We start from the raw sequence: 18,577 nt of genomic DNA, 5'->3' as shown, positions 1-18,577 counted from the left end.
GGGCTTGATCCCACAACCCAAGAGATCATGACTTGAGCCAAAATCATGAGTCAGATACTCAACCAACTGAGCTACGTAGGCACCCCTACCATATTAGTCATTTTTAAGTGTATCCTGTCTTTTAAGTATTGTTTTCAGTTTTAGCCATTTATTGGCTTCCAGCCAGGAAAGATGAAGATAGCAGCACTGTGCACTTTCCGTCTCTCCTTCCTCCACTTCCCTTTCATTATCACAGTTCATTCTGTTCTGTGACTACAACTTGCACATGTGCTTCATACTGGTTTTCTTACTACTTAAATTAGTTTTACATTCAGTTATATTAAGTGCTCAGGAATAGTTCTTTTACTGTGACTTCTGCATTTTTCTGTGTTATCTTTTTTTAAAGATTTTATTTATTTATTCATGAGAATACACAGAGGAAAGAGAGAGAGAGGCAGAGACACAGGCAGAGGGAGAAGCAGGCTCCATGCAGGGAGCCTGACATGGGTCTCGATCCCGGGTCTTGATCCCGGGTCTCCAGGATCACACCCTGGGCTGAAGGCGGCGCTAAACCGCTGAGCCACCCGGGCTGCCCTGTGTTCTTATTTTTGAATAATCACTTAATTGCTCCCTCTCCCATGTATATCCTACACCCCTCCTCCCCAGTTTAGGAAGTGCTTGTGGGTGCTGAATTATTTCATGTTTGAAAATGATGGCCTTTTTGTACTTAACAAAATCGTGCCTGAGTATATATAGTAGGTTTAGAGCTCCCTTTCTTTTGTTCAAAATTTTGTAAACTATACTTTTACTGTTGCAGAGAAGTGAAAGGATAGCCTGATTTTTTCCCTGTTAGTGATAATTTACTCTTTTGCTTAGGTGGCTAATGACTTTTATCTTGGAAGTTTAGGGTATATCTTGCTGTTGAATATTCTGAGGCAAATTTTCCTGAGTCACTATTGGGCTCTTTCAATCTTCATCCTTCTTTGTTCATTTAGCATTTCATATATATATATTTGACCCCTTAACACAGGTTTGAACTGTGCCTATCTGCTTCTATGTGGATTTTTTTTCCTATAAATACAATATAGCATGTAATTTTATTTTTATTTTTATTTATTTACGATAGTCACACACACAGAGAGAGAGAGGCAGAGACACAGGCAAAGGGAGAAGCAGGCTCCATGCACTGGGAGCCCGACGTGGGATTCGATCCCAGGTCTCCAGGATCGCGCCCTGAGCCAAAGGCAGGCGCTAAACCGCTGCGCCACCCAGGGATCCCTAGCACTGTAATTCTTTATAGATCTTGGATACTAGCCCTTTATCTGATATTTCATTTGCAAATATCTTCTCCTATTCCTTAGGCTGCCTTTTAGTTTTACTGTTTCCTTTGCTGTGCAAAAGCGTTTTATTCTGATGTCCTAATAGTTCGTTTATGCTTTTGTTCCCTTTGTCTCTGGCAACACGTCTAGTAAGAAGTTGCTGGCGCCGAGGTCAAAGAAGTTGTTGCCTGTGTTCTCTTCTAGGATTTTGATGGCTTCCTATCTCACATTTAGGTCTTTTATCCATTTTGAGTTTATCTTTGTGCATGGTGTAAGAAAGTGGTCTAGTTTCATTCTTTTGCATGTCATGGTCCTATTTCCCAACACCATTTGTTGAAGAGACTGTCTTTTTTCCATTGGATATTCTTTCCTACTTTGTTGAAGATTAGTTGACCAGAGAGTTGTAGGTCCATTTCTGGATTCTATTCTGTTTCACTGATCTATGTGTCTGTTTTAGTACCAGTACTATAGTATCTGGGTGATCACAGCTTTGCAATATATCTTGAAATCTGGCAGTGTGATGCTTCCAGCTTTGATTTTCTTTTTCAAGACTGCATTGGCTATTTGGGGTCTTTTATGGTTCCATAAATTTTAGGATTGTTTGTTCTAGCTCTGTGAAAAATGCTGGTGGTATTTTGATAGAGATTGCATTAAATGTGTAGATTTCTTTGGATAGCATAGACTTTTTAGCAATGTTTTTTCTTCCAATCCATGAACATGGAATGTTTTCCCATTTCTTTGTGTCCTCTTCAGCTTCTTTCATCAGTGTTCTATAGTTTTCAGAGTACAGATCTTTTATCTCTTTGGTTAGGTTTATTCCTAGGTATCTTACGGTTTTTGGTGCAGTTGTAGATGGGATTGATTCCTTGATTTCATCTTCTACTGCTTTGCTATTGATGTATAGAAATGCCAACAAATTTCTGTACATTGATTTTATATCTAGCGACTTTGCTGAATTAATGTATTAGTTGTAGCAGTATTTTGGAATCTTTTTGGGTTTTCTACATATTGTCTGCAAATAGTGAAAATTTTACTCTTTCTTTGCCGATTTGGATGCCATTTATTTATTTATTTATTTATTTATTTATTTATTTATTTAAAGATTTTTAATTTATTTATTAATGAGAGACAGAGAGAGAGAGAGTGAGGCAGAGACACAGGCAGAGGGAGAAGCAGGCTCCATGCAGGGAGCCTGACATGGGACTCGCTTCCGGGACCCCGGGACCACACCCTGGGCCGAAAGCAAGCGCTAAACCACTGAGCCACGCAGGCATTCCTGTCTCATTGTTACTGTATAGAAATGCCACTGATTTCTGTGCATTGATTTTGTATCCTGCCACATTGCTGAATTGCTGTATGAGCTCTAGCAATCTTGGGGTGGATTCCTTTGGGTTTTCTGTATACAGTATCATGTCATCTGCAAAGAGGGAGAATTTGAATTCCTTGCCAATTTGAATGCCTTTTATTTATTTCTGTTTTCTGATTGCTGAGGCTAGGACTTCTAGTACTGCTGTGTTGAATAACAGTGGTGAGAGTGGACATCCCTCTCGTGTTCCTGATCTTAGGGGAAAGGCTCCTAGTTTTTCCTCATTGAGAATGATATTCGCTGTGGGCTTTTCATAAATGGCTTTTATGATATTGAGAGATGTTCCCTCTAGCCCTACACTTTGAAGAGTTTTAATCAGAAATAGATGCTGTATTTTGAACTCATAACCGCCTAACAGATCTTTTAGTTTTCACTATTGCAAACTTTACTGTGGCCCTAATTATCAAACCTGTGCATACATTCGATTCAGACACAGTCTCAGAGGCAGGATTGCTGAATCAAAGGATATCCCCACTTACATTGCTTTTTTTTTTTTTCTTACATTGCTTTTGATACAAATTTGCCAAATTCCAATTATTTTATTTCTACTGAGGTTGAATATTTTTCCTGTATTTATTCCATCGTGATTGCTTGTTTGTGCTCTTTGCTCATTACTGAAAATATTAGATCAATCTTTTTCTTACTGATTTATAAGAGCTTTTTTTAATAGTATCAATCTCCTGGCAAATATATTACAAGGGAATTTCTTCCCAATGCCTCTGCCTCGAGTTTGACATTTCCCTTTGTTTTTTAGAGCTTTTGCCTTTTAAGTTTTGTAGTTGTTTTTTATACAGACCTTACATAGACATTAAAATTTTTTATTTTGTAAAATTTTTCAGTCTTTTATAAATCTTTTCACCCTTTGGCTTCTGTGCTTAAAAAGTTATTGCCCAGCTATTGATTATGTGAATTGTCACTCAAATGAAATTCTTAAATGTAGAATATTTTTTAAAAAATGCTATCCCCAAAGTATTTCTTACTGTTAATTACTTTTAAACTCAGCCTACTAGGGATCCCTGGGTGGCGCAGCGGTTTGGCGCCTGCCTTTGGCCCAGGGCACGATCCTGGAGACCCGGGATCGAATCCCACGTCGGGCTCCCGGTGCATGGAGCCTGCTTCTCCCTCTGCCTGTGTCTCTGCCTCTCTCTCTCTCTCTCTCTCTCTCTCTCTCTGTGACTATAATAAATAAATAAAAATTAAAAAAAAATAAATAAACTCAGCCTACTATTATGAACTTCTTGAAGAGTGACCTCCCCACATTCTTTCAAACATGAGATTTCTGCTCCATAATACCTACTGGAGGTTGGATCTTTGGTTTGCCTTGTTCTACAACAGCCATTAGAGATTTTCTTTTTTCAAATGACTGTATTGTTGCCCCAAAGTTTAAGTATGAAAGAATGAAAGTCCAAATCAGTACTTGATGAACCACATGGTACCAGTACCACATAGTTCTGGTTTATTTTGTTATCACTTTCCCTTCCAGCTACATTGTAACAGTAAAGCCATGGTGTTTTGTTTTGCAGAGTCCCTGCAGCCCTTCTTGGAAGCCTGTAGCAACACTTTGTTTTTCCGTACTTGCTCTGTGCTGCTCCGAACGCCTAAACTTGACCTTCAGATTCTAGAAAAGCTCAGTATTATCCTGCAGAAGCTTTCCAAAATCAAGTAAGGATTTTTTATTTCCAATATTTTTTTATTGAAAGACATATTATTGTGAGGATTAAGGCCTTTCTGAATCCTATACTGGTTCAATGTTATTAAATAATGGTTTCCAATATATGTAGAATCTTGAGATTCTTTAACTATTAATGCATGTCTAAGATACATACTCAGTGATAGATGAGAATCAGAGTGTCTGTCTAGGCATGTCTTGTTTCTGTAGTTCATTTTTGCTAACTAAACTTTAGGAACCATAGAGGATGCAGAAGTAAGCAGTTTTTAGCAACCAAGTGGTAGTATCAGAGTGAATTATTACACACTGATACACTGTAGTACCACAGATAAAAATAAAAATATATCAGATCCTATTGACATACTGAAATGAATTTGGGGAATGAGAATGAAGCAGGCAGAAGAGATTTAAAATAATGTTGGTAACTGGTTTTATTTTAGGAAATAATTATGGGCTTATTATGCCACTAATTTGGATATCATTGTAAGAACCAAGGGCTTTTTATATTTCCTCTTCTTTCCCCTGATGCAAACATTGGTATAACCAGTTTTTAAATTATAAATAAAGGACACAGATTTTAAGCTTTATTTTCCTGATCCTGGTATAGTCTAGCTATACCAGTCTATAGTTTCTTTGGAGGTGGATTAAACGCCTGTCTCATGTTGTAACAGTAAAATTTTGGTTTTGGTTCAGCTCTTCTGCCCCTGCCCTACCTTTCCTCTCACCTGTGATTTGCATGGTCATGAACTTAGATATGTTACCAGGCCTCAGTATACTTGCATAGTAAGTATAATACATCTTAAAATTATCTGTAGTTGTGTGATAGAAGGTCCATATGATCTGCTTGGTGCCTAGCACACAATACCACACCACAGTAAGTTATTGTCAAACTCTAACCTCATACTCAGCAGGTTTTGGACTGGTATCAGTTAAACTTACCAATTCATCGTCTTCCTTTGCTTGCAGACTGACTGTACCATGGTTGTCTTAATTTATAGTCTGTAAATTCTCAGGAAGAGCTGCTGTTACGAAGCTGCAGTAACGTTATTTAGGTTTAACTGGGTCTTAGGTATTAATTCATGGGATTTTTTTATGCAATCCCAACTTGCAACCATACCCTATACCTGCTGTGTGTTATAGCTTATGTTCATTTTAGCCAGAGATAAGAGCTGAAACAAAGCCCCTGCAGGAGGGCTGGGAACAGCTGATGTGCAAGCAGGTCTTCAAGTAAAGCTTTAAAACCACAGAGATGTGAATCCTTTTGTATTAAGTGGGTGGTTACTTAGGTTATTTAATAATCTCTTTCAAGAGGTAAACATATGGAGACAGGGAAATAAATGTGTTTCAGATGTTATTATAACTAATTGAAAATGAAATTACTGATTATTAGAAGGAAGATGGTTGAAAAGATATTTTGTAGGTAAGTCAAAAGGTAACCCAATACTCTGCTTAAAATAAAATGATCAAGTGTTTTATTCTTTTTAGCTGTGAGGAAAAATTCTCAAGCATTTTGATGGTGATGAGGTTGCAGATTTAAGTATTATAAAGCATATTTTGTTTTTCCTTGAATACTTTTCCACTTTAGGCTTATCTCCTAAAACCAGTTTTGTCTGTCTCGGCATATTAATCCTTTAGTTACCTATGTTCTGCACTGTGTTGAAACCAGGTGCTGTTTGCCCATATTTACAAATAGATGACCTCTCCTTGTCATTTCAGACAAACTCCTTAAGAGTGCCCGACTAAGTCAATATACTCATTCTCTTACAGGAGTAATAAGAAGCTCTTTGAACTTTTTACTATTCATCTGATGCTTCAAGAATTACAAAGGACAACACATCCAGAGCATGCCTTTCTCTGTATCAACCTAAATTCTACTCTGTTCAATTTGGGTTTGACAAAATGCAACTCCTTGGCCTCCAATGCAAGCCATTAGATTAGCTGATTATTATTTTATATATATTATATGTGTGTTGCTTATTTGTAAGATTGTAAAAATTACCAAAGTCCACCAAGTAAGTTATCAGTACCATCATTTATCATGAAAAATAGATTTTTTTAAATTTTTAAAATGAAATCTATAGAAGCTATGGAATTTTTGAACTCTTTCAGTTCAACTAAGGTAGTACTCACTAATGTATAAAATGGAATTTTCAGAATTAATGACATTGGGGTTACTTTTTGTAAGAATGTTTTAGGAAAATTTTTTAAATTATGTGATTATTTGGAATAAAATCGGTGTTTGTGTGGGAAAGAAGATTAGATCATATTGTCATTCTTTCTTAATATGTTCGCAGTTTCTTCTTTTTGAAGCAAAAGTACATAACTTTTACCTTCCATCTTCATATCATAACTTTTGTATATATCCTAGATTCACAAAAACTGATTTTTGTGCATTCACAAAAACTGCTGTTCAGAGTATTTTAAAGAAAGAATTTTTTTCTATTTTTATTTTTTCCAAAATAATTATCACCAAAGTATATATGTACAACAAAAATCTTAAAAAAAAAAAAACCTGAAAAATAAGCAAAAATATCTTAGTCTGAACACCCGGGGATATTTCTTGCTACAGCCAAAGATGAGTGAAGTAGCCACAGGTCAGGGTAAGGTAGAAGTGGTTGGATTTGGGGCAGAATACTGCAAAACTAAGAAAAGGAGCATTGTCCTAAACACTCATAAAATTAAGTTCTCTCAGTATATAATCTCATTTCCAGGAACTGGGAGGAATTTTCAGGAAACTTTTGATCTCTTCAAAAGAATATAAGAAAATATGCTGTTTGTGAAGCAGAAACAGAAAGCCATAAAGAGAGAACAGGGTAAGGTGAGTATGGTGACGCTTACAGGAACTAAATGCAGAAGCAAAAATGCACAGCAGACACAAAAATATATCATTATTGACATATCAGAAAATAGAATCAGTGTCACGAGAAAAAAAAGCAGCTCTCAGAATACAGAGTACCTAGAGATGGTGCCAACAAGAGAGTGGACAGCTGATGGCAGAACAAATGTTGGCACTTTAGCATTGGATATTTGATGTTTCTGAAAGAGAACAGAACAGGTGGAGCAGAAGCCTTGTTCAAAGAGTTGAATAAAGATTTGGGGGGGAAAAAGACTTGGGGGACCGAAGAAAGACCTACATGTAGAGATTGAATGAACTCATCATGTTCCAGAAAAATCGGTGAGAAAAACATTCAATAATTAGACACATCCTGTAATTTAGACACAAATTATAATTTAATTATATAAGTATTAAATTATGAGGATAAGGGCAAGAACAAACAAAAGCCAGTTACCTGCAAGAGAAGAAAAACCCAGAGAGCGTCATGGAGTGCCAGGAGTTGATAGGAAACTATCCCTTCAACTTTTGGAGAGGGAAATTTTTAACCCAAGACTTTATACCTAGTGAAGATACTTGCACAGGTGAAAACAATGGAATAAAGACATTTTCAGATATGCAAGTGTTCAGAAATTATACCGCTTCTTGAGAAAAGAAGCTACTTAGATTATTCTAGCCAATTTAGACATAAAAGAAAATTGGGTTTATTAAATCCACCTCATACCAAAAGACTGTAGTGAAACTGCACTTAAATATAAATAAATTTAAATAATTGTAAATCTCTTTATGAAATGGAGTGAAAGTTAAGTTCTTCAAAAGGATAAATAATGGGAAAAGCAATAATTTAGTGATACTTGGATAAACTTTATTAACTGGTATTAAAAGCTGAAAATTACTGAGACCCTGAGATTGAGGTATAGATGGAGGAGGAAGTAAGTAAAGTTTTATATATTCATCAGAAATAGAGTCAAAATTAACTTTGACAATTAGAGAAATGAAGGATAAAGGAATGCTTTTGGAAAAGGTCAAGGTAACTATTAAAATTAAAGACAGGAGGGGGATTCTATAATAGAAAGAGGAAGTCCAAGGGAACAATCCACAAAAACAGGGACTGAATAGGTATCATGATGACACCAAATTCACATCTTTCAATAGTAACTCTGAACGTGAATGGGCTTAATGACCCAATCAAAAGGTGCAGGGTTTCAGACTGGATAAAAAAGCAAAACCCATCTATTTGCTGCTACAAGAGACTCATTTTAGACATAAGGACACCTACAGCCTGAAAATAAAAGGTTAGAGAACCATTTACCATTCAAATGGTCCTCAAAAGAAAGCAGGATTAGTCATCCTTATATCAGATAAAGTTTATCCCAAAGAGAGTAGTAAGACATAAGAGGGACAATATATCATACTTAAAGGATCTATCCAACAAGTACCTAACAATGAATATTTATGCCCCGAATGTGGGAGCTAGCAAGCATATCAATCAATTAATAACCAAAGTTAAGACATACTTAGGTAATAATACACTTATACTTGGTGACTTGAACGTAGCGCTTTCTACAATCGACAGATTTTCTAAGCACAACATCTCCAAAGAAACAAGAACTTTAAATGACACGCTGGACCAGATGGATTTCACAGATATTTACAGACATTTATATCCAAACTTAACTGAATACACATTCTTCTCAAGTGCACATGGAACTTTCTCCAGAATAAATCACATACTGGGTCACAAATCAGGTCTTAGCCGATACCAAAAGATTGGGATTGTCCCCTGCATATTTTCAGAGCATAATGCCTTGAAATTATAACTAAATCACAACAAGAAGTTTGGAAGGATTTCAAACACGTGGAGGTTAAGGACCATCCTGCTAAAAAATGAAAGGGTCAACCAGGAAATTAGGGAAGAATTAAAAAGATTCATGGAAACTAATGAGAATGAAGATACAATCATTCAAAATCTTTGGGATACAGCAAAAGCAGTCCTGAGGGAGAAATACATCACAATACAAGCATCCATCCAAAAACTGGAAAGAACTCAAATACAAAAGCTAACCTTGCACCTAAAGGAGCTGGAGAAAAAACAGCAAATAGATCCCACTACACCCAGCAGAAGAAGAGAGTTAATAAAGATTCAAGCAGAACTCAATGAAATAGAGACCAGAAGAACTGTGGAACAGATTAACAAAACCATAGTTGGTTCTTTGAAAGAATTAATAAGATAGATAAACCATTAGCCAGCCTTATTAAAAATAAGAGAGAAAAAACTCAAATTAATAAATCATGAATGAGAAAGGAGAGATCACCACCAATACCAAGGAAATACAAATGATCTTAAAAACTTATGAGCAGCTTTATGCCAATAAATTAGGCAATCTAGAAAAAATGGATGCATTTCCGGGAAACCACAAACTACCAAAACTGGAACAGGAAGAAATAGAAAACCTGAATAGGCCTAAAACCAGGGAGGAAGTTGAAGCGGTCATCAAAAACCTCCCAGGACACAAAAGTCCAGGGCCAGATGGCTTCCCAGGGGAATTCTATCAAACGTTTAAAGAAGAAACCATACCTATTCTACTAAAGCTGTTCAGAAAGATAGAAAGAGATGGAATACTTCCAAACTCATTCTATGAGACCAGCATCACCTTAATTCCAAAACCAGACAAAGACCCCACCAAAAAGGAGAATTATAGACCAATATCCCTGATGAACATGGATGCAAAAATTCTCAACAAGATACTAGCCAATAGGATCCAACAATACATTAAGAAGATTATTCACCATGAACAAGTGGGATTTTTCCCTGGGATGCAAGGCTGGTTCAACACTCGTAAAGCAATCAATGTGATTGATCATATCAGCAAGAGAAAAAACAAGAACCATATGATCCTCTCAATAGATGCAGAGAAAGCATTTGACAAAATACAGCATCCATTCCTGATCAAAACCCTTCAGAGTGTAGGGATAGAGGGAACATTCCTCAGCATCTTAAAAGCCATCTACAAAAAGCCCACAGCAAATATCATTCTCAATGGGGAAACACTGGGAGCCTTTCCCCTAAGATCAGGAACAAGACAGGGATGTCCATTCTCACCACTGGTATTCAACATAGTACTAGAAGTCCTAGCCTCAGCAATCAGGCAACAAAAAGAAATAAAAGGTATTCAAATTGGCAAAGAAGAAGTCAAACTCTCCCTCTTTGCAGATGACATGATACTGTACATAGAAAACCTAAAAGACTCCACCCCAAGATTGCTAGAGCTCATACAACAATTCAGCAGTGTGGCAGGATATAAATTCAATTTCCAGAAGTCAGTGGCATTTCTATACACTAACAATGAGACTGAAGAAAGAGAAATTAAGGAGTCAATCCCATTTACAATTGCACCCAAAAGCATAAGATACCTAGGAATAAACCCAACCAAAGAGGTAAAGGATCTATACCCTAAAAACTACAGAATGCTTCTGAAAGAAATTGAGGAAGACTCAAAGAGATGGAAAAATATTCCCTGCTCATGGGTTGGAAGAATTAATATTGTGAAAATGTCCATGCTACCCAGGGCAATTTAGACATTTAATGCAATCCCTGTCAAAATACCATGGACTTTCTTCAGAGAATTGGAACAAATCATCTTAAGATTTGTGTGGAATCAGAAAAGACCCCGAATAGCCAGGGGAAAATTAAAAAAGAAAACCGTAGCTGGGGGCATCACAATGCCAGATTTCAGGTTGTCCTACAAAGCTGTACCCGTCAAGACAGTGTGGTACTGGCACAAAAACAGACACATAGATCAATGGAACAGAATAGAGAATCCAGAAGTGGACCCTCAACTTTATGGTCAACTAATATTCGACAAAGCAGGAAAGACTATCCACTGGAAAAAAGACATTCTCTTCAATAAACGGTGCTGGGAAAATTGGACATCCACATGCAGAAGAATGAAACTGGACCATTCTCTTACACCATACACAAAGATACACTCAAGATGGTTGAATGATCTAAATGTGAGACAAGATTCCATCAAAATCCTAGAGAACACAGGCAACACCCTTTTTGAACTTGGCCACAGTAACTTGCAAGATACATCCATGAAGCCAAGAGAAACAAAAGCAAAAATGAACTATTGGGACTTCATCAAGATAAGAAGCTTTTGCACAGCAAAAGAAACAGTCAACAAAACTAAAAGACAACCTACAGAACGGGGGAAGATATTTGCAAATGACCTATCAGATAAAGGGCTAGTATCCAAGATCTATAAAGAACTTATTAAGCTCAACAGCAAAGAAACAAACAATCCAAACATGAAATGGGCAAAAGACATGAACAGAAATCTCACAGAGGAAGACACAGACATGGCCAACAAGCACATGAGAAAATGCTCCGCATCACTGGCCATCAGGGAAATACAAATCAAAACCACAATGAGATACCACTTCACACCAGTGAGAATGGGAAAAATTAACAAGGCAAGAAACGACAAATGTTGGAGAGGATGTGGAGAAAGGGGAACCTTCTTGCACTGTTGGTGGGAATGTGAACTGGTGCAGCCACTCTGGAAAACTGTGTGGACATTCTTCAAAGAGTTAAAAATAGATCTCCCCTACGACCCAGCAATTGCACTGCTGGGGATTTACCCCAAAGATATAGATGCAGTGAAACGCTGGGACACCTGCACCCCGATGTTTATAGCAGCAATGTCCACAATAGCCAAACTGTGGAAGGAGCCTCCGTGTCCATTGAAAGATGAATAGGTAAAGAAGATGTAGTCTATGTATACAATGGAATATTACTTAGCCATTAGAAATGACAAATACCCACCATTTGCTTCGACGTGGATGGAACTGGAGGGTATTATGCTGAGTGAAATAAGTCAATCAGAGAAAGACAAACCTTATATGGTCTCATTCATTTGGGGAATATAAAAAATAGTGAAAGGGAATAAAGGGGAAAGAGAAAATGAGTGGGAAATATCGGAGAGGGAGACCGAACATGAGAGACTCCTAACTCTGGGAAACAAACAAGGAGTAGTGGAAAGGGAGGTGGGCGTGGGGGTGACTGGGTGATGGGCACTGAGGGGGGCACTTCATGGTATGAACACTGGGTGTTATGCTATATGTTGGCAAATTGAACTCCAATAAAAAAATAAATAAAAAATTAAAGACAGGATAAATATTCCCAACTGAAGAAGAAAAAATGTATAGTCTTAGCAAAAAAAATAGAAAAATAGTAACTTGTAAAGAAAAAAACTATTTATTAGGATAAATAAAAGTATAAAAATTGTAAATTTTTAAATTATAAATTCTGTGTTAGCCTCTGCAGATAAATTTGAAAATCTGGATGGAATGAACTATTTTCTAGAAAACAAGATATCTGCAATATAAAAATCAGTGAAGGGGATCCCTGGGTGGCTCAGCGGTTTAGCGCCTGCCTTTAGCTGAGGGCGCAATCCTGGAGTCCTGGGATCGAGTCCTGCGTCAGGCTCCTGGCATGGAGTCTGCTTCTCCCTCTGCCTGTGTCTCTGCCTCTCTCTCTCTCTCTCTCTCTCTCTCTCTCTCTCTCTCTTATCATGAATAAATAAATAAATAAATCTTTAAAAAAATAAAACTTTAAAAAAAATCAGTGAAGTCTTTGATAAAATTTTGGAAGAATTCTTTTTAAAAATGACATCAAGAGGCACCAAAGACATCTGCCTTTGGCTCAGGGTATGATCGGGGGTCTGGGATGGAGTCCCATATCGAGCTTCCCACAGGAAGCCTGCTTCTCTCTATGTCTCTGCCCCTCTCTGTCTCTCATGAATAAATATATAAAATCTTTAAAAAATTAAATAAAATAAAAATGACATCAAGTCCAGGTGTTTTACAGATAAATTGTTTTTAACATTTCAAGGAAGAAATACTTATTAAATGCATGTAAAATGTCCCAGAGTGTAGAAAAAGCATCCTAAAAAAAAAAAAAAATTATCCTAATTCATTTTATACAGTTAGCATGAACCCAGTACCAAAAGTGTCAAAGGAAGTTGGAAAGAATTAAATAGATTCAAAAGTCTAAAGAATTATGAGCAAATCAATACCAATCATTTATCACCAGAACAATCCATGCGCAAATACACTAGCATGCATTCTAGAAAGGTTGGCCTTCTGGTAAGAAAAATATATTTTATCCCTAAATTCTACCTCTGAAATCAATAATACAGTATATATTAATGAAATTGAATTTAAATAAATTTTTTAAAAGTATATTTTACTGTATTTTTAAAGGAAGAAAGTCATATCGTTATTTTAATAAATGCCTAAAAATGTTATAATTCAGTTTACATCTCTGATAAAACTTATTACAATGTGCCTAAAGGAATATGAAATCAGTAACAAATTTACTATGAAGCAGTATAAACATGCTTCAGATGAGTTCACTGAGGAAGCATAACTTTGGGAAAGGAGAATAAAAAGATCAGATGAAGTGATTACTTAGAATGGTCCACATTTACATGGACATGGGGCTTGAATTCACACTGTGTTGACAGTCAAAACAGTTAAGCAGAGAATCTGGTTGAAATAAGTCCCAGACTGGTTACTCTCAGGAGCTTGTTAGAAGCATCCCAGACCTTAGAAGTTTCCTCAGATAAGGTGCCAAGGAACATGAGTTACAATGAACACGCACAAGTGAGACCAGAAATTACAAACAACAGAATAGACTCACAACTAAGATACAATAATACAACATAAATTATGTTCAGTGGTTTTAAAGGAACAAGAGATAATTAGAAATAAAATGAAACAGAAGATTAATAATTGTCTTGAAAAGTTTTGGAAAGTAACTTCTACTAGTGAAAATAGTGAAATGAGAAATTCAAGATATGATTTAAAAGAAAAATGGTTGTAGAAATTACACAGAATGCCCATAGAGAAACGAAAAGTCTAAGAGTATGTATTACATGAAGGATAAAGCATAAGGAGATCTAACATATATGTAAATGGGTTCCAGAAGAAGGGAATGGGGCAGAGATAACACATGAAAAAATAATGACAGAATAAGTTATTGAGAACTGGTGAAAAATACGAATCCCAGTTCAAGAATCCAAACAGGTTAAAAGCAAGATAAATAAAAAGATACTCATATCTAAAAACATATTAATAGAAAATGTTTTCAATTATCAATAATTGCGCCTCGGATAAACCTCATTGGCTACGATACTGCCAGTGTGCAAAGCTTATGGTAGAAAATGAACACCAAGAACACCAAAGACAGTAGAAATTTAAAAGCAGCCAGAGGTTAGGCAGATTAATTTCAAAGGGACAACATAGATTGAAAATGACTTTCAACAACATATTTTCAGCCTTTCTTTCTGATGATTCAATCCCACATTTCTGTGTAAAAATGGTCCAATAAATGGTGGAATATTTTCAATGTACTGAAAAACAATGGCTGTCTAGAGTTTGCCTACTCATCAAAATATCTTTCAGAAACAGTGGCAAGATAAAAATATTTCAGGGAAACCAAATTAAATTCTTACTACCAATAAACTACATTTAAGAGAATTTCTAAAGGATGTACTTTAGGAAGAAGCAAAATGGTCTCAGGAAGTTGAGGTGCAAAGACATAACAAAGAGAATGATGAAAATATGAATAAAACCATTCTATGAATTAGCCATAGTTTGGTTAGAAAAAAAACTTAAATCCAGGACAAGGACAGTGACTCAGGAATGAGGGGTAACCAGAATTAGAGTTAAAATGTTTTAAGGTACCATGTTGTTTAAGCAAGGTAACTCAGACTTTTAAATTAAACATGATGTTAAAACTTCTAGAAAAAAGCAAAAGATTAAAAACATTAATTTCTAAACTAACAGAAGAGGTAGAGGACTCTACCAATGAAGGCAAGAAAAAAAATAAGCATGAAGAAAGGAAATATCTACCAAATAAGATAGAAGTTATATAATTATATCAGTACTCATAATCAATATAAATGGATTAAACTCACAGTTGAGGCAATGATTATTGGAATGGATTTTAAAAATCAGCTATAAATTGTTTTCAAGAACCATTCTAAAAACATAAGGACACAGAAAGAGTGAAAGACCTATCCAACAAAAAGGTGGTACAACTCTAAAATACAAAATGTCAATGATATTTAAAAATCAGAAATAGGTCATTATATAGTGATAAAAATTTTAGTTCAGGAGAATATCACAATTTTATATATATATGCTTAAAAATACAAGCATAGTAAAAATGTTTGAAGACTTAGAGTAAGACAAGTCCATTATCATAAGTGGAGATTTTCATACATCTCTTTCAGTAGTCAATAAATCATGTCATAAAAAGGACTAAGCATATGAAAGATTTGAACAAGGCAATAACCTTAATATATATAGAATGTTAGCTGAACAAAATACACTCTTTATATGCACATAGAACATTTCCAACAATTAACCACCTACAGGCCATAAATCAAGTCTTAACATTTCAATGAATCAGTATCAAAGAACACATTTTCTGACTTACAGTATAATCATTAGACGTCAGTAACAAAAAGTAATGTAAAAACTCATACATTTACAGCATTCTTTTAAATAACAGAAGGGTCAAAGACAAAATCATATCAGAAATTAGAAAAATACTTAAAACTAAACAATAATATATATGCTGCTTATCAAACTTATGCAGCTAACTCATTTTTACACAGAAATGTGGGATTGAATTATCAGAAAGGAAAAAAGCTGAAAATATGTGAACCAAACATCAAGAGAAGATGGAACAAGAACAACAAAGTGAATATAAATAAAGTGTAAAGAAGGAATATTAAAAAGAAAAAAGCAGTGCAACAAAGATATAAAACAGGATCAACACTAAAAGCTAGTGCTCTGAAAGACGAAAATCTCTGACAAGATTTATCGTTAACAAGAGAGAGACAACACAAAATGTCACATTGCTAAGAGTGAGAGTAGTAGGAAGTGCTGGGGCAGCTTGAATTTTGTTCCTTTAGGGAGTGGAAAAAAGTAGTACATGTGCATTTAAACCCAGAAATTTACTCATAATGTATCCAGGGCCCCTTTATTTTGTTGGTAACATGGTAATTACTTAGATTTGCATCTTTCTTTATCTTTTATCTCAGAATACTTTTAAAAATCATGTTGGATTATTTATTCTGTTGCAGTTTTTTTAGTTTGTTTTTGTTTTGAAATATTTATATATTTTAGGTCTTATTTCTATTTTTTCATAACTTTTTTTTTTTTTTTTCTCATTTCTCTGTCCTCTCTTTATCCTTTTCTGTTCTTGGAGACCTTTTCAAGTTTTCTCTTCAGGGCTCATTTCAGTGTTCCAGGGTATCATTTCTTTTTTTTCTTTTTAAAAGATTTTATTTATTTATTTATTTATTTATTTATTTATTTATTTATTTGGGGGCGGCAAGCATGAGCAAGGGGAGGAGCAAGGGGGAGAAAGGGAAGAGAGAAATGTTTTTTTTTTTTTTTTTTTAGAAGAGAGAATCTTAATAGGACTGAGCACAGAGCCCCACTTGGGGATTGATCTCATGACCCTGAGATTATGAACTGAAATCAAGAGTTGGACACTTAACTAAGTGAGCCCCCGAGGTGCCACCTGAGCAACCACATTTTTGAGTCACAGTTTGTCTAGAAAATAGAGGGTGTCTTGTGCTGTTGGGGAGAGGTTTGTGAGTGGAGGCCTTCTGGGAGCTGGCAGTGTTCAACTTCATGATGTGGGAGGCAGTTATGCAACATTCACTCTACCATAATGTATGAACTTGTGCATTTATATGGTGGGCACTTTTGTACATATGTGTTGTATTCACACAAAAGGTTTTATTTAAATTAAGAAAAGGAGGGGGATCCCTGGGTGGCGCAGCGGTTTGGCGCCTACCTTTGGCCCAGGGCGCGATCCTGGAGACCCGGGATCGAATCCCACATCGGGCTCCCGGTGCATGGAGCCTGCTGCTCCCTCTGCCTGTGTCTCTGCCTCTCTCTCTCTCTTTCTCTATCATAAATAAATAAAAATTAAAAAAAATAAATTAAGAAAAGGAGAGAAATGATAGTTTATTTCACAGGACTGTGGATAGTGAGGAGCTGTGCAGGTGGCACAGTGCATGGGAGCGAGCCCATCACTGCCACCACTATAACCAGTACACAGAGACATCACAGGACCACAGGATAGCAGCAGAATGTGTGCATCCCTCTGTTGGATGGACACTGGTCTCAAATCTTTCCTCTGCCAGTGAAGGGTTTTAAAGGTTGGGAATTCTTCAGCAGCAGAAGCTCCTGGAAAGGTGTTATTGGCCAAAGCCATGTGCTTTATTTCTCCCTCTCTCTCGTCTTTACCTATTCAAGTCTTCCCCCAATTCTGGACCCATCTAAAGCCCCCAACCCATTCCTCCAACCTCCTCTGTCCACTCCCATCCCCCATCTCATGCCATCCTCCTTACCCCTCTGATGCCCCATGCCCTTTGCATTCCTCTCTTCGCAGGTCTCCTCTCCCTTTCTTGCCATCTCTTTCTAATCTCCCTATTCCCCCAGTTCTTCAACGCCTAAGCTGGCCTGACCAGGCACCAACCGAGAGGTGAGCATCTAAAGGAACATCAGTCCCCTGCAGTCAGTGAATCAGGTACAGATCTGGAGAGCTAAAACATGTGAGGTTGGGGTGGTGCAGTTGGAGCTTGGTCAAGAAAGAGCCTTTTCTTTGTTTAATGATGCCATCAAGCTAGAACTCCATACTGAATTCAGTAGTGCTCAGTTCCCTTCCCTTTTTTGCCTATATTTTTTTTAAGATGTATTTATTTATTTTCAGAGGTGGGGGTGGGGCAGAGGGAGAGAATCTCAAACAGACTCCCTGCTGACTGTGGAGCCCGACACATGGCTCTAGCTCAGGATTCTGAGACCATGACCTGAGCTGAAACCGAGCGTTGGAGGCTCAACCACTTGAGCGCCCCAGGTGCCCTTACCCTGTGTTTCATTTCTTTGTGGATTCAACCTCCCCTTTCCATTTCACAAGTCTGAAGGCTTTCGGTGTATGTGGAGGAAGTTAGGACACAGATTTCAAATACACAAAATTTGCCCAAGTAGTAGTTTGCGTCACAAGATCTACTTGTATTTTTGCAAAGCTCTAAAAGCATCTCCTAGCAAATCTGTAGCACCTAGCTGAGAGGAGAGCAAACTGGAAGAACTGCCAGTGATGCCCTATGGGTTCTGGGAGGTGAGGTGGAGGTGAGATCAGCCACCGGAGCGTACCTGTTTGCTAAGCACTTACCTGGTATTCTACATGTGACCTCTTTCCGTCGTGAGCGCAATGTCCAAGTTCAACACTTGTACCGTCCTACCACATAGATGAAGAGAGGAAGATTTGGAAGGGTTAAATCCAACCTCCCCCCAGGGCCACTTAGCCTGTAAACGGTGGG

The 18,577-nt window shown here is 36.8% G+C and overlaps 1 protein-coding gene and 1 pseudogene across 8 annotated transcripts in view; one reads left to right on the top strand and one right to left on the bottom strand.

Annotated features, from left to right (window-relative positions):
* The window catches only part of CCDC138 (coiled-coil domain containing 138), a 99,048-nt gene extending 91,901 nt beyond the window's left edge, over positions 1–7,147 (top strand). For 7 of the 8 annotated variants that reach the window (XM_026010901.2, XM_072742877.1, XM_026010902.2 and 4 more), the window contains 2 exons: positions 4,188–4,326; positions 6,101–6,584. In XM_026010901.2, the coding sequence (XP_025866686.2) occupies positions 4,188–4,326; positions 6,101–6,266 (305 nt within the window). In that variant the 3' untranslated portion in view covers positions 6,267–6,584. Of the gene's footprint in view, positions 1–4,187; positions 4,327–6,100; positions 6,585–7,044 lie in introns of those variants that run through there. The other variant, XM_072742876.1, reaches the window with a different exon arrangement.
* A 7,060-nt stretch (positions 7,148–14,207) lies between these two features.
* On the bottom strand, positions 14,208–14,384 carry LOC112929170 (U4 spliceosomal RNA; annotated as a pseudogene).
* Positions 14,385–18,577: the final 4,193 nt, after the last annotated feature.

The sequence above is a fragment of the Vulpes vulpes genome, chromosome 16 (genome assembly GCF_048418805.1).
Source record: "Vulpes vulpes isolate BD-2025 chromosome 16, VulVul3, whole genome shotgun sequence".
NCBI lineage: Eukaryota > Metazoa > Chordata > Mammalia > Carnivora > Canidae > Vulpes > Vulpes vulpes.
Note: the sequence above shows the minus strand (reverse complement) of the source record. Positions and strands in the feature narration are given on the sequence as shown.